This window comes from Ursus arctos, unplaced genomic scaffold, assembly GCF_023065955.2.
Source record: "Ursus arctos isolate Adak ecotype North America unplaced genomic scaffold, UrsArc2.0 scaffold_33, whole genome shotgun sequence".
In the NCBI taxonomy this organism is placed as follows: Eukaryota; Metazoa; Chordata; class Mammalia; order Carnivora; family Ursidae; genus Ursus; species Ursus arctos.
This window is the reverse complement of record NW_026623019.1, coordinates 11,221,259-11,235,469: the sequence shown is the minus strand read 5'-3', so window position 1 is coordinate 11,235,469 and position 14,211 is coordinate 11,221,259. Positions and strand designations below refer to the sequence as shown.

Genomic DNA, 14,211 nt, shown 5'->3' with positions numbered 1-14,211 from the left:
AGAAAAATCTTACAATTTAGATTTTAAAAGATGCATAAAAAAATAACTTGTCTGGATACAAAATCCTTCAAATATTATTTCTAATATTTATGCCATAATGCTATATTATTACTCTTTCCTAAAGTCATCACGAAATCATGATCATAAGGAAATTGTACAGGAAAAAGGGGTTTCAGCACTTTTAACACTTACAATTCAATTTCAACCATTCCTTTGGAACATCCTCTCTTCACAAAAAAACCAACCTAGAACAAAAAAGACAAAGTGCATTGAGTGATGACATTCCCAGGTTATCAGATTCAGCAAAGTCATTATTATTTGTCAAATTAAAATTTTTTCAACACCTATTTTCTCTGTCCACTCCCATCACGTTCCCAGATTTGGGAAACTGGTTTCCACTGTTTCCTCCCACAAGTAACAATACCATTAGTTACCACTGACTGAGCATTCGATGTGCCTAAGAGCCTCTTACACAGCTCGTGACAAAGCCAGTAAGCGATACAGAGCGAAGAACTGAACCCACGTAACATGGCTGCAGAGTCTGTGTACTTAGCCTCTCTACTAAACACTCTCGGGAGAGGGAAGAAAGCCAGTGCGAAAACAGGGTCTATGATTTATTCATAGAGCTTTACCAAATCTCCTTATTACCAATGGAGACTTCTTTGGAGTTGCACAGATTAAATATTAACAGCCACTCTAAGATCCTGTTATTAATCCTGTTATTAAGATCCCATCCTGTTATTACAGGACATAATTGTCATTTTCTTAAAAAGAGGAATACACATAGTAAATACAATTTAAGTACAATTTACACGGTAAAATAGATCTATTTAGTCTACTTTAAATACATACACGACCATAAACTTGAAGACAGACCCTGGGCCTAAAACAAATCGGACTGGATCTTCAATCAGGCTATAAGTAAGTAATTCTTAAAAAAAAAAAAAAAAAAGTGGAAAACACGTTGCAAATAATTATCTTTTTAATAGTGGTAATAGCAGTGATGACAACAATCGGAACCACAACAAGGAGCATTTATTAAGCATTATTATGCTAAGCAACTTATAATTTTCTTAATACTCATGAGCAACCTCAGGAGGTATGTATTATATCCATCTTATAAACGATGAAACTGAGGCCCAGAAAGATGACAAAGGAGGTCTGTCCTCGTAACTAGAAAGTACAGCTTGATTAAGAGTACATGCTTTCATCCAGGTTCCAATCTGGTGTAAGTTGCTTGACTCTGACCAAGTTACTTAACCTCTCTGTTTTAGTTTCTTCATAAACAGGAAAAACAATGGCATTTTTGTAGGAGTGCTATCTGCTCATTAGCTTGCATCAATTAAAATACTTGGAACCAGTAAGAAAAAAAATCACAAGGCAGTTCCTATAAAGCATACATATGGATGGTACAGAACATGCTAGCGTTAAATTTTCATATTAAGACTTAACTATGAATAAAACATTAAAAATATTTTTGCTGAGACCTTGTGCAACCCCTAAATGCATCTGGGGATACCCAAAGGTCTGCAATCTGTCATCTGAGAAACGCTACACTCCACAACCTTCTTTAAAAACCCTACCACTCAAGGGTAAGATCTGTCTTCTTTATGCCGAAAATAAATGGGAAGGTTGGTGGAAACTGCTACAAACCAATCCGTTCTGACTGAACAGAGTCTGGAGTACACTCCAGCAGACCGTTACACAGAGAAAGGATTTAATAAATGATTTTTAACAATTAAAAAACTATACATCAGAATTTATAAAAATGGTCCTTGGAAGTTATCTACTCCGACCCCCTTAACTTAAAGAAAAACTGGTCTAGACAAATGACTAAAATCACAAATTATTAACAGAGCAGTATCTGAGTATTCTACCTCATAAATGCCTCCCGTGTAGCATTAAAAAAAACCACATACACACATATTTTGAACAGGTTTATTTATAATCTTCAGGGTGTATGCTTCAATCTTGTAATCCTACATTACACTGTAAGCCGGACTAAAAAACCTATAATGCCATTTTAATAATATTGCAATATTCCCAGATTTAGAAAAATATAAAGAATCATTTAAACTTTTACAACCATTTTGCAGTGGGATAACTCAAGTCTCAAACTTCCTTTTTAAGACATAATTTTATGTGAAATATACACCAAACATTATGTATAAACTTCATACACTGTTTGAAGGAACAGTAAAACAACCAAGCATCTACCACAAATTGAAGGAACTGAAAATTAACTGCATATCCGACATTCCCTGTGTAACTCAATACTGTTGTATCCTCCCTCAACAAATGTAATCCTGTCTTGATCATCCTTCTGCTTTTCTCTAGTTTTGCTATATACATATATCTCTTCAAATATTAATTACACTATTTTATGTTTTGACCATTCTATAAATAAATTCATATTACATACATTCTTCCAAAATAGCATTTTTCCTTAAAATTACATTTTTGAGATTTAACCAATGAGCTAATAAGGATTATTTTCACTGGCATGTAATATTCAATTTTGACTATAACAGGATTTCTTTAAAAACAATACTGCTATAAATATTTCAATACTTTTGCCTAGTATTAATGTACAAGGGCTGTCTAGGAGAATTTTGAGTGATTGGTTACATGCACCTGCAGAGTCACGAGGTTATGCCATTTTCCAAGACTACAAATTTCTAGTCCCACCAAGAGTGCATCAGAGTTCCCATTGCTCCATATCCTTGTAAGCACATAGCATCGCCAGAATTCTTGTGACTTTGAGGAATATACCTTGCCAGGATTAATGTGCACTTCTCTGATAATTAGTGAAGTTGAGTATCTTCTCAGACACAGTTGGCCCTTGAATAACACGAGGGTTAGGAGTGCCAACCCCCTGCACGAAAATTTGCATATAACTTTTGATTCCCCCCAAACTTAACTAATAGCCTACTGCTGACCAGAGTCCTTACCAACATCATAAGCAGTTAATACAGATTTTGTATGTTACGTGTACTACATACTGGATTCTTACAACTACAAAATCAAGTTACTAAGAAAATCATATGAAAAATACATTTACAGTACCATACTGTATTTACTGAAAAAAATCCGCATACAGGTGGACTCGCACAATTCAAACCTATGCTGTCCAAAGATCAACTGTATTTACTGGCTGTCTGAGCTGCCTCTTCTGTGAGGTGTCTGAGCACATCTTTCGTCTTGTTACTGTTTTGCTTATTAAAAAGCCTAAATACCAATCTTTTGTTATATGGGTTATATATACCTTCTCCCAATTTGCGGATTCTTTTTCTTTATGGTGTCTTTTGATAAAAGTTCTTTATCAGTATTTTCCTTGTCCATCTATACTTTTACTTAAGAAATTTTTATTTAACCCAAAGTCACAAAGATATTCTCCTCTACACCAGTATCTACTAAAACTTTCCTGGTCAGTCACAGTTAGATCTTCAATCCACTTGGAATTGATTTGTGTACAAGTGTGAGGACAAAACTTAATTTCTTTTTTTCCTATGCAACCAACTGTCTCAGTACTATTTATCCATCTTTTCCCCATTTATCTACAATATCAGTCATCGTAAATCAAGAGTCTACTCATCATGGCTTTGGATCCGGACTTTTCATTCTGTCACAGCACATGGTCTGATGTCTTTTCCACCAGTACCACAGTTGTTTTTTTTTTTTTTTTAATATAGTTGACAATGTTTTTAGTTTCCGATACAATGATTTGACAATTCTGTACATTACATAATGCTCAAAACAGTATGTATAGTTCTCATCTGTAACCGTGAAAAGTTATACTATACTAATACTACTCACTATATTCCCTATGCTGTGCTTTTCATCCCTATAACCTACTTGTTTTATAACTCGAAGTTTGTATCTCTTACTACCCTTCACCTGTCTCACCCAACCCACCTCTTCTTCCCCTCTGGCAACCACCAGTGTGTTCTGTATGAGTCTGTTTCTGGGTTTTTGGTTTTGTTTTTTAGATTCCACACAAGTGAAATATGGTATTTGTTTTTCCCCGAGTTATTTCATTTAGTGTAACACCCTCTAGGTCCATTCATGTTGTCACAAATTCAAGATTTCATTCTTTTTACGGCTAATATTCCATACAATGTTTGCATTTACTGTAACTTTGTGTTGTCTTGATTTCTGATAGGACAAGTTTTCCCATTTGGTTGAATTTCTTTAGTAGGAGTATCTTAGCTATTCTTGGCCATTTCTTTTTTCACCACAATTTAGAACCAGCTTGTAATCTGCTATCGACAGTACTGGGATTTGACCGCAGTGACGCTCAATACGTATATGAATGTGAACAATGACGTTTTCGCAGCTCTTCCTGCCCATTAATACAGGTCTGTCCCTCTCCTCAGACTCCAATATTTTCAAATAAAATTTTATAATTTCTACATATAGGTCTTATGTCTTGTTAATTTATTGCTACATAACTTGCACTTTCGGTGCTACTGTAAATATCTATTTTTAATTGCATTTTTCTGTTCATTGTTAGTGAACGGAAATAGATATAAGATTATTTAACAAAAATCTGTTCTAACAATCCTGACAAATTTCCAGATTAATTCATCAGAAGGCTTATCTGGAGTCGCTTTTGTGGTTTTCATTCCAGACTTTCACAAAACCTGTAAATGACGGTTTTCTAACTTGTATCTTTTGTCTTATCTTACTTTTCTGTACTGGAAGTACAACGTTGAGTAGCAGTATTAGTAGGTAACCGTGACTTGTTCCAGAACTTACTGTATATTTTCACTTGTCTTTTATGTAATTTAAAAAGGTAGGTTTCCTCTACTCTTAATTTGCTAACATTTTTTTTCTATCATAAATTACTGTGGAATTTAGTGCTTTTTCTCTACTGAGGGGATCATCCAGTTCTCCTTTAAAATGTGATATGTAGGGACACCTGGGTGGCTCAGTTGGTTAAGCATCTGCCTTCAGCTTAGGTCATGATCCCAGGATCCTGGGATCGAGTCCTGCATCGGGCTTCTTGCTAAGCAGGGAGCCTGCTTCTCCCCCTGCCTATGCTCTCTCACACTCTCCCTCTCTCTCACAAATAAAATCTTTAAAAATTTAAAAACATAAAATGATATAAAAAATAAAAATAAAACATGATATGTTAATTTTTTTTCTAATGATCAATCTCATTCCTGGAATAAATTCTATCTGGTCATGATGTATTATGCATTTTATGTATTAGATTCAACAGACTAAAGTTTCTTTTTCTTGAGATTTTTGCTCCTATATTCATGAGTGAGACTATCTTTAAATTTTCTATCCTTGATGGACTCTGGTACCGTCATATTCTGATACAGTCATATTCTCTGTGTAAAACAGGAAATGACTGCTGTTAGAACTAATAGCTAATGGTCTTCGGTGTTCTAAAAATTAACAGCTGACTTTTTTCTACTAAGAGTCAGTTCTGATCATTTATATAGTTGGAGAAACCTATACATTCACAACTTCAAGAATTTAAGCTTTACTAGCATAAAGGTGTTCGTAATGTTTTTTGTTTTGGGAGGAGATAAACCAATTTTATTGTCTATCACTATGCTATACAAAAATCCAGGAACAAAAGATTCGTAGAGAAGAAATAAATGGATAGTAAATTAGAAGACAATGGAAATTAAAATTTGAAATATTTTTCATGATATTAGGATAAAAACCATTTCAAAATACGTGTATGCCTAGCTTCCGGGTAGGCTGTTCCCTGACCAAAGCCTGCCATTCAATTCAGGTGTTCGAGGTCCTGCCAGCTCTACCGGCTCCTGACAAAACGTCTGTGATCTTCGAGAAAAGCACTGTGCTCCTGGTGCTCCAGCGCTGTGCTGAGCTCTACCCACTCACCTGCTAGGAAATCCGCCAGGTGATCATATAAGGCCCAGTCCAGTGGGTCAGTGCTGAGTGTAATTCAGATCTTTCCACTCAGACTCAGCAATGGACTGAAAGTGTCTCTCTCGACGTTCTCTTCTTGCCCAGCCTCATCTTCTGGATAGTTACGGTCCAGCACCAGAGGCTTCTTGCCCCCAGTATTTACAACTTCGACCACGAAATTGGGAGTGGATGTCCATTCAAGCTATTCTTCAACCTTCTGCCCTTGGGAGTGCTCCTTCTCCCCATCAGATGTTGGCAGGATACTATTGTTAAATGTTGAAAGGGGCAGTGATCTTTTCTCCTGCAACTTTCTGCACTAACTTGGCTTCTGTCCCATATACTTCTAGCTTCCAACTTCCAGACATCCTGGGGAGGGATTTATGCCTCCATATCACCTTTTCACCCTCAATTTCATCAGTCAGCCATTCAACAAAAGCTCTGTGCTCCTGGGTGTGCAGTGCGCTGCAGCCAAGGGGCCTATGGGAGCGTGGGAGACTGGGCAGCACAGACCTGAGCGATACGGAGCTTTGGGCTGCATGCATGGCCTGGGGCAAGGACTGCAGCAGCGGCTGAGCGGGGTGGGCTGAGACAGCAGGGCCGGTGCGGCACTCGGTGGCTGAGTGGCCCCGGAGCCCAGCACACAAGGCGCTCGGCATGGCAGAAGCAGCTTCGCAGCAGCTGACACAGGCAGGCCCTATAATATTCTCTCGCAGTCATGTAATGACCTGGTGGATGGCATCCCGGCAGCGCATGAGAACTCCAGTTCTCCAGCAAGGCCACGGTAGGACTGCATTTGCTCATTCCCTCTGATGGAAGGTGTGGTGTTTTAACCGGCTTTGTCCAATGAAAATGTGAGTCAAACAAATACTTATGACTTTTTGGAAGAAATTGTAACAGCCAGTCCCTTTCCTGAGGTGGCAATCATGGGACTACGTATTGAAATGAAGACTCCATCAGCCTAGGTACCCAAGTGACCACAAATGGTCTATACTGGATAAGTAGCAAGAATTAATCCTTTGTATTTTTAAACCACTTAAATTCCAGGGTTGTCTCAACCATCATATATCTTTTATTACTTTTTCTACATTCCTCTTTTCTACTTTATCTACCCCCCACAACCTTCTTCTCTAGAAATTACTGACTTCTGGCAGAGGGAAGAGGGGGACAAAACAGATGAAGGAGATTAAGAGGTACAACCTTCCAGTTATAAAATAGGATACAGGGATGTAATGTACAGTTTAGGGAACAGAGTCAATAATACTGGAGCAACTCTGTATAATGATAGATGGCAACGAGACTTATTGTGGTGACCACTTCATAATGTATATAAATATTGACTATATTGTACACCTGAAGCTAATAATATACATCAATTATTCTTCAATAGAAAATAGTAGTAATTCTCTGGAAGATTTTCTTTTTTTCTCCACTATATTCAGAGTTAACAATCAGGTAAGTAAGTAACCCTATGTCCCACTCTGCAGTGTTATTTTTCCTACTAAACACAGTGCTTGACTTCTAGTTTTATCTTCTAGCCTTCCCCTACCTTCAGGAGCCCCAATTCAGAGCAATCAAATGTCTTTAGGGTACAAAGTCAGCAAATGCCCCTGGGGAAACAACTCCAGAGCTTGCTTAACTCTTCAGATCCACACAATTTTGTTTCTGCCCGTGGTAAATGTACCTCACCTTTCCACAAGCCCAATGACACATTTAAGACATTTTATACTATTCCTAAGAATTTAAAGTGTTACATACTTGGAGAACTCTCTAGGTGCATAGCCCAAAATACTTCTAGAAATGGCAATCTCCTCCTGGCAGTTCTACACACCAACTTCCTTCCTTACGTTCAAGCTCTACATCTTTGTCACACCCAAGGAAGTGAGATAGAGAAAGTGATTTGTTACTAAAAGCAAGTCACAACTCTGAATTTCTTTTTTTTAAGTACTTAAGTTAACTCACCTTATCCGCCCGTCCCATAAAAGCAGGTTTGCCTGCTAATCCAAGACAAATGGCACAGACGATGCTAGACTTTCCTGTTCCATTAGCTCCAATAATCATATTCAGATGAGGTCCAGGAGATACTTCACAGATATCATACGTTCTGAATTATAAAGAGGTGAAATTACTAAGACATAAGAATATTTTCTTTACAAAAACATTTATTCTTGCTTACATTATCTACAGGTTTCCGTGAGTTCCTTTAAAAGCCAGACCTTACATTTTAATTTATTTATACATTGTTAATAAACTAGAGAGAAAATAAAAACTTAATGGAAGAAATGAGAAAATAATGCATATCTGAAATAAGAATATGAGTGGGAAAATAAGATTTCATCAGCCCTTTTCAAATAAAGTGTTGAATAAAGCAAATTTGATATGATTTATCCTTTTAATAATTAAAATACATGAGAAAATTTATCAAAGCCACTGTACATATAATTTTTAAAATTTTATGTAAGACAAGCCATGGTTCATCTGAAATCTGTGAATTTTACATTTATATTTCTCTTGAATTAAAATGCTTAAAAGCAACTTCTCACATTTTACTAATTGAAACAATCCAAATTTCTATTCTAAAACTGAAGATATCTATCAATTCAATGGTTTCATTATTTTTTTTTAAATCCATTTCTTTTAATTTGTTGCCAGAGATTCCCCAAAAGATCCATTGTTGGTCCGTGTTCAAATAAATGTTATTCCTATGGGAAGAAACAAGAATGCATCATCACCAAGCACTTTCATAACATTCCCTCAGCCCAGAAAGCTGCCTGCTGCCCAGCAGTTTTCATTAACTATCTGCGACAGTAGCACCTAATCCTTATTAGTCACCAAGGACAACTGCGGCAAAATGTGAAACAAAGGGACTCAGATAATCTTCTACTCTGACTCTGAATACCCCAAATTAGGACCCATAAGTAATATCCTGTTCCCACATGGTTTGAGTTAGCTGCCAACTACTTGCCCAAGAATAAAAACTTACCCTGCTACTAACCTGCTAGGTATGTAAATAAGTCAACCAAGCACACTTGCACTTCAGCACTCAAAGAAAAATCATCTGAAATGCCACGTGGTAACAAAAGTAAATACAGGAAGTAAACAAGTATTTTCTGACAGGTTTCAACCCTACATCTCCACACAGCATCTACCTACTTTATCTTTTCAAATGCTTTGCTCTGTTCCAAGCTGGATCATAAAGAAACCCTTCATATGATGGTTAAAATGAAACTAATTTGGGAACTTCAGGCATCTGGAAAATGACCAGCCTTAGAACTTAATTCCAAAACACGAAGCCCCATTCTTTCAACTTTTCAATTTCCTGCTGTAAAATCTCTGTGCCACTCTTTTACTAAAACAGTGATGTAACTGATGTTTAAGATAAAAAAACAAGAGGAAAAAGAAGAAGTCCTGGCCTATAACATACACATAGATATTATCAACCGAAAGTTGTCAAAAACAAAACAAAAACCTACACAAACAAAACAACAAAACAAAGCCTCCCCATCAAAAAAAAAAAAAAAAATTAGTTGGTCTGACTCTGTATTTATTGGTAATTCCCTTTCTTCGATTTTCCTTTTCTCTGAGCTCCTCCTGAAAAGAGCTGTTGTCAAACGCCCGCCCTCTTCTCCACCTATGTACTTTGCCTGGTATTTCCTATATTCTCCATGACTTCTGGTAGGATCTACATGCTGAAAGTCAGCCCCTGTGACCTACAGATGCAGCTACCACTTCCAGAACTCTGTTTGGATGTTGTGTAACAGTCGCCTCAAACTTCCCACATTCAAAACTAAACCCGCTAGCTTTCTAATCCAAAACTACTCTTGTGGTCTCTTAGTGAATGGTATTATCATTCGTCCCACTGCCCAAATGAGAAACCTAAGCATTAGTTCTGCATCATCTTTGATTCTACCATCTTCTTCCCCTCTGGCTCCCATCATCCAATCAGTTACCACGTCATGTTGGCAGACATGCAATTCTGAGATCACTCGTTAAGAAAAATAAGAAAATATAGGACTCTTTGGAATTTACCTCTTGCATCATCTTTTTCTACTTTCTACCTCCTTCCACTGTTCTCTAATCAGACCTCCAAATTCTACCTATCGTGAACTTCTTTCAGTTTCTCGACTATCTTTATGTTATTCTGCAAGCCTTTGCACATGCTATCCCATCAGCCTAAAAATCTCCCTCCATTCCCGATCCTACTGGACTTGGTTCACTCCTAGGAATTCTTCCAATAACTACTCTTTCAGGCCACTTTGGTTCTCTAAGCACATCCCTCCTCCCTTGTTCTTAAAACTCAGCGTCCTCTCATCATGAAAATAAACAGGGTAGTTCCACACTTTGCAGCCACCTCTTCCTTCTCCTAGTCACATACAAGCTTTATTTCCTCACATTCATTCATTCTTCTAGGACTTGCAAAATGTTGTGCTTACCCTGCTTTAAAGGGTAAAAGAATTCCTAATTGCAGAATGCAGTGGTCTCTTTGCAGTCCTGTTATCCAACTCCAGTGTAGCAGATAGTATTTTTGAAACACTTTTCCCCCCAGGCTTCTTAGAGACTATTCTCCCACGGTTCTCCTCTTACCTCCCTGAACAGTTCCTTCTCTGTCCCAGCTCCTCTTCTGCTCACCCTTACATGTTGGCATTCCTCCAGGACTCCATAGTTGGCCTTCTATTCCTATTTATATTTCCTTTTGGACAAGCTCAACCATTTCTGCAACTTCAAGAATCACCTATATGCATGACTTCCAAGTCTCTCACCTGTTTACATTTTCTGCACCCTTAAAACGACTGCTTAGGGAAGATCTTTTTTAGACATGCCACAGGAAACTTCAAATTGTGGGATCCAAAAAGCATTTATTATTACTCTCCCCAAACTGCTCCCTCTTCTGAAAAGGATCACATCTGACCAAGAGCCAAAAAAGAACTTGAGAAAAATACTGCATAACTCTTACGCTCAGGCCTCTTAATCTGTAGCCAGATCCTGTCAAATCTCTTCTGTCCACTACTTCCCACTGTTCCTCCTAGGTTCAAACTCTCATCATCTCTCATTGTTGTAAAAGTCTTCTTGCCTTCAATCCTGTAGCCCTTTCTAAATCATCCCTCACACAACTTCCAGTGTGAAATGGAAATCACATGTCATTCCCTGCTTAAAATGCATCCTGGTCGCTGAGAGGATGAAGTTGGAATTCCTCAGCATAGAAAACACAGATCCTCAATAGCTGCCTACCCCTCCAGTATCATCTCTGTCCAAGTCACTCACATCCTACGCTCTACTCATACTCAAATACTAGACACTTCCTAAATACAACAAACTGTTTCAGGCAGTTCCTCCTGGCTACAGTGCTCTTCCCTTCTTTTAAGACTTTAGTAAACCTCTTGTACAAAGCCCTTTCTCACAGTTATGGATGAAATTAACCACTTCATCCTTTGTGCCCCCAAGGCATCCTGATACATACATACATACACGTGTGTGTGTATAAGATTATGGTAGGTAACTCATTTGATTTTATTTATCTTTCCTGATGGATTCAAATAGCAATTCAGCTACTTATTAGCAGTATAAACATGGGTACATTAACCTTTGTGAGCTCATCTCATCAATGGAGATGAAGAGCTGTTTTAAGGAAAGAATAAGAGTATTGTGTAAATAAAGCATCTACTTCTATACCTGGCACATGATAGATAACCTGGGCCGGGGGCCGGGGATACCGGGTGGAGGGGGGCGGGGAGGACAACGTAGGTATTCTTACCACAATTCTGTTATCCTAAGCGACCATATGCAAGCTTAAAAAAAAAAAAAAAAAGAGACCCTGACCAAAAAAAAAAAAAAACAACCTGTAAACTGGTAGAGATAAACAGTGTTTGTGTTAAAACATATTTACTAAATTCTAAAACGATTATTATGATTATTAGTCATCTGTAGAGACAGAAAAGGAAGCAGGGGGAAAAGCTGGATTTGGAGGTGTCAAGGGTCTGCTGGGAAGCCCAACAATTGAGAGGAAGGCTTAATTTTCTTGTACCCTTCCACCTCCATCCGGGACAACCTTCACCATTTTGTCCACCTAGCAACTGCTTACTCTTAACGAATCTACCACAGCATCTTTGCTACTCTAACTGTTGCTTCCTCTGAGTTCCCAGCGCCTGCACTTTTGTGAATTAGAGATCAGGTCCTCCCTCTGGAGGCCGCGACTCCCAGGCTGCAGAGATCCATTCCCTACCACGTCCACTGGCCGCCGGATGACGCCTTCAGAAAACGTTGGCTGAATGAATAAAAAACCCGCAGCACCCCAGACGCACACCTAACCACCCCAACACCGACGTCAATCCTCAGGGTAACCCCGGCTCGAAATCACTGCCAGACCCCAGCCGGGCGCACATCCACCTCCCCCCTCACCCACCAGCGCAGCCTGCGCCCCCCGCCCGCGGGCCGCTCGCCTCCCCGCCGCGGCGCGGCCTCCGGCCACTCACAAGAAGTTCTCCATCACGATGCGGACGATAGAGCCTTCCACGAAAGGCCTGGACGACTGCAGCGGCAGTGGCGGCGGCGCCGCCGGCGGGGCCGAGCTCTTTCTCTTGCTCGGGACCTCCGACGAGGGATCTCTCGGGAGAGCTCTCTTGGAGGCCAGAGTGCTCGGGGTCGACGTCTTCCTACTCGGAGTCGCCATCCCGGTTTCCCCTCCGCCCAGCAGGCGCTTCCGTTCCTACCGACCTGCAGCCTCGGCGCCCCTGCGCCCGGCTCCCGCGCGAACTGCCCGGCGCGCGACACCGCCCGCGAGCCCGCCCCGCGCCTGCGCAGTCCCGGCCCGGCGGCGTCAGCGGGCCGCCCCGCCCCTCAGCCCCGCGCCTAGGCGGCTGCGGGCGACGAGGACGCAGGCGGGGGCGACGGCCTTTCGGTAGGCGGCTACCCGACCTTCCTCTCTGAGCATTTGTGCATTTTTCAGAGTTGGGTTTTTTTAACTCAGAAAAAGATGTCAATTGCATTTAGTACTTTGAAAGCCCTTTCAGCGCTCCGAGGAAGCCGACCCGCGGGGGGGCGGGGGGGGGGGGGAGGCGTTCGCTGTGGCACTTGGAGCCGCAGGCGGGCGACGTGCCTTCTCCGGACACCGCCGCAGCAGACCCAGACTCGCCTGTCTTTGGCTCTTCCTCTTCCTAATTTGCTCCCTGTTTGCCTTCAAGCAGGTCCCGGTGTCCAAAAAAGAAAGCTCTTGTAATGGCCCGATGCCCGCGTCTCCCGTAAGAAGCGTCGTGCTAAGTCCTGACTCTGCGCTCCCACTTGTGAACAGACGATACCACACAGACTCTCCACAGAAAGAAACTCTCCACCCCCCTCGCGCCTTCCTTCCCTTTTAAGACTTCCTGCTCCGAGGTTTCTAGAAAAACACGAGCTAGAATCCACGGGCTTCAGTGAGTGCGTGCTTCCACTTAAACCTGGTCACATGCATCTGATTAACCTCATTGAGTCCAAGGAGCACCGAGGCTTACGGAGCTCCTCCTTCACTCAGCTAATAATTAACGTCTAACCTGCAAAAGGCTGGGGCTGCGGCACAGAGGGACCCAGTTAAGGATGCATGCCTGAGCCCTTACTTTCTGGTGTGGGAGATAGAAAAAGAACCAGTGAAGCAACAAAGGATCAGGATAATTCCCGGCTGTGCTAGGTGCTATGAAAAAAATAAACATAACGAATGTGATGGGGGAGGCACAGAAGGCCCATCGGAAGAGGAGATGTTTGAGCTAAACCCTAAATGAGAAGGAACCATGTGCGTCCGTGAGAAAAGAGCATTCGAGGCAAGAATAAAAGCTCTGGAGTGGAAACTAGTGGGATGTCTGAGGAACAAAGGGAAGGCTGCTGTGGCTGCAGTGGAGTGATCACCATTGCACAGCAGAGCCTTGCCCATCATGGCAGAGCTGTTTATTTTTAAGCGCTGGGAAGCCATGGGATGGTTTTAAGCAGGAGAGAGACATGATCTGATTAAAGTTTTTAAATAATCACTCTGTTTGCTGTTTGGAGAGGGTCAGGTATGGAAGTGGGGGGGCCGTTTAGAAAACGGGTGCCGTAGAACCCGGATTCCTGACTCCTGGACCAATGCTCCTTTCCCAGGTGCCCGCCTCTTCCTCTCACACAAGTGGAATCAGTGCTCTCTAAAGGTTATTATCAAAGAAAATAGAATGAGAAAAAAAAGCATATGAACTCGCCATGGTTAAATGCAAATTACAGAAGAACAATTTTAGAACTGTTCAAATAGTCAGTGCTTAGGAGGGTGCTATACTGTCATTCCCTACAATGCTGCAACAAATATTTTGAAAAGTAATTTGTTACCACGCT

At 40.7% G+C, this 14,211-nt stretch overlaps 1 protein-coding gene and 1 pseudogene across 2 annotated transcripts in view; both read right to left on the bottom strand.

Annotated features, from left to right (window-relative positions):
* SMC5 (structural maintenance of chromosomes 5) overlaps positions 1-12,672 on the bottom strand; it is an 89,912-nt gene extending 77,240 nt beyond the window's left edge. For both annotated transcript variants that reach the window (XM_026519350.4, XM_026519351.4), the window contains exons 1-3: positions 12,357-12,672; positions 7,849-7,990; positions 193-245 (exon numbers count right to left, since the gene is read on the bottom strand). In XM_026519350.4, coding sequence (XP_026375135.1) covers positions 193-245; positions 7,849-7,990; positions 12,357-12,553 — 392 coding nt within the window. In that variant the 5' untranslated portion in view covers positions 12,554-12,672. The remainder of the gene's footprint in view (positions 1-192; positions 246-7,848; positions 7,991-12,356) is intronic.
* Positions 965-7,839, bottom strand: LOC113270209 (complement component 1 Q subcomponent-binding protein, mitochondrial-like; annotated as a pseudogene).
* Positions 12,673-14,211: the final 1,539 nt, after the last annotated feature.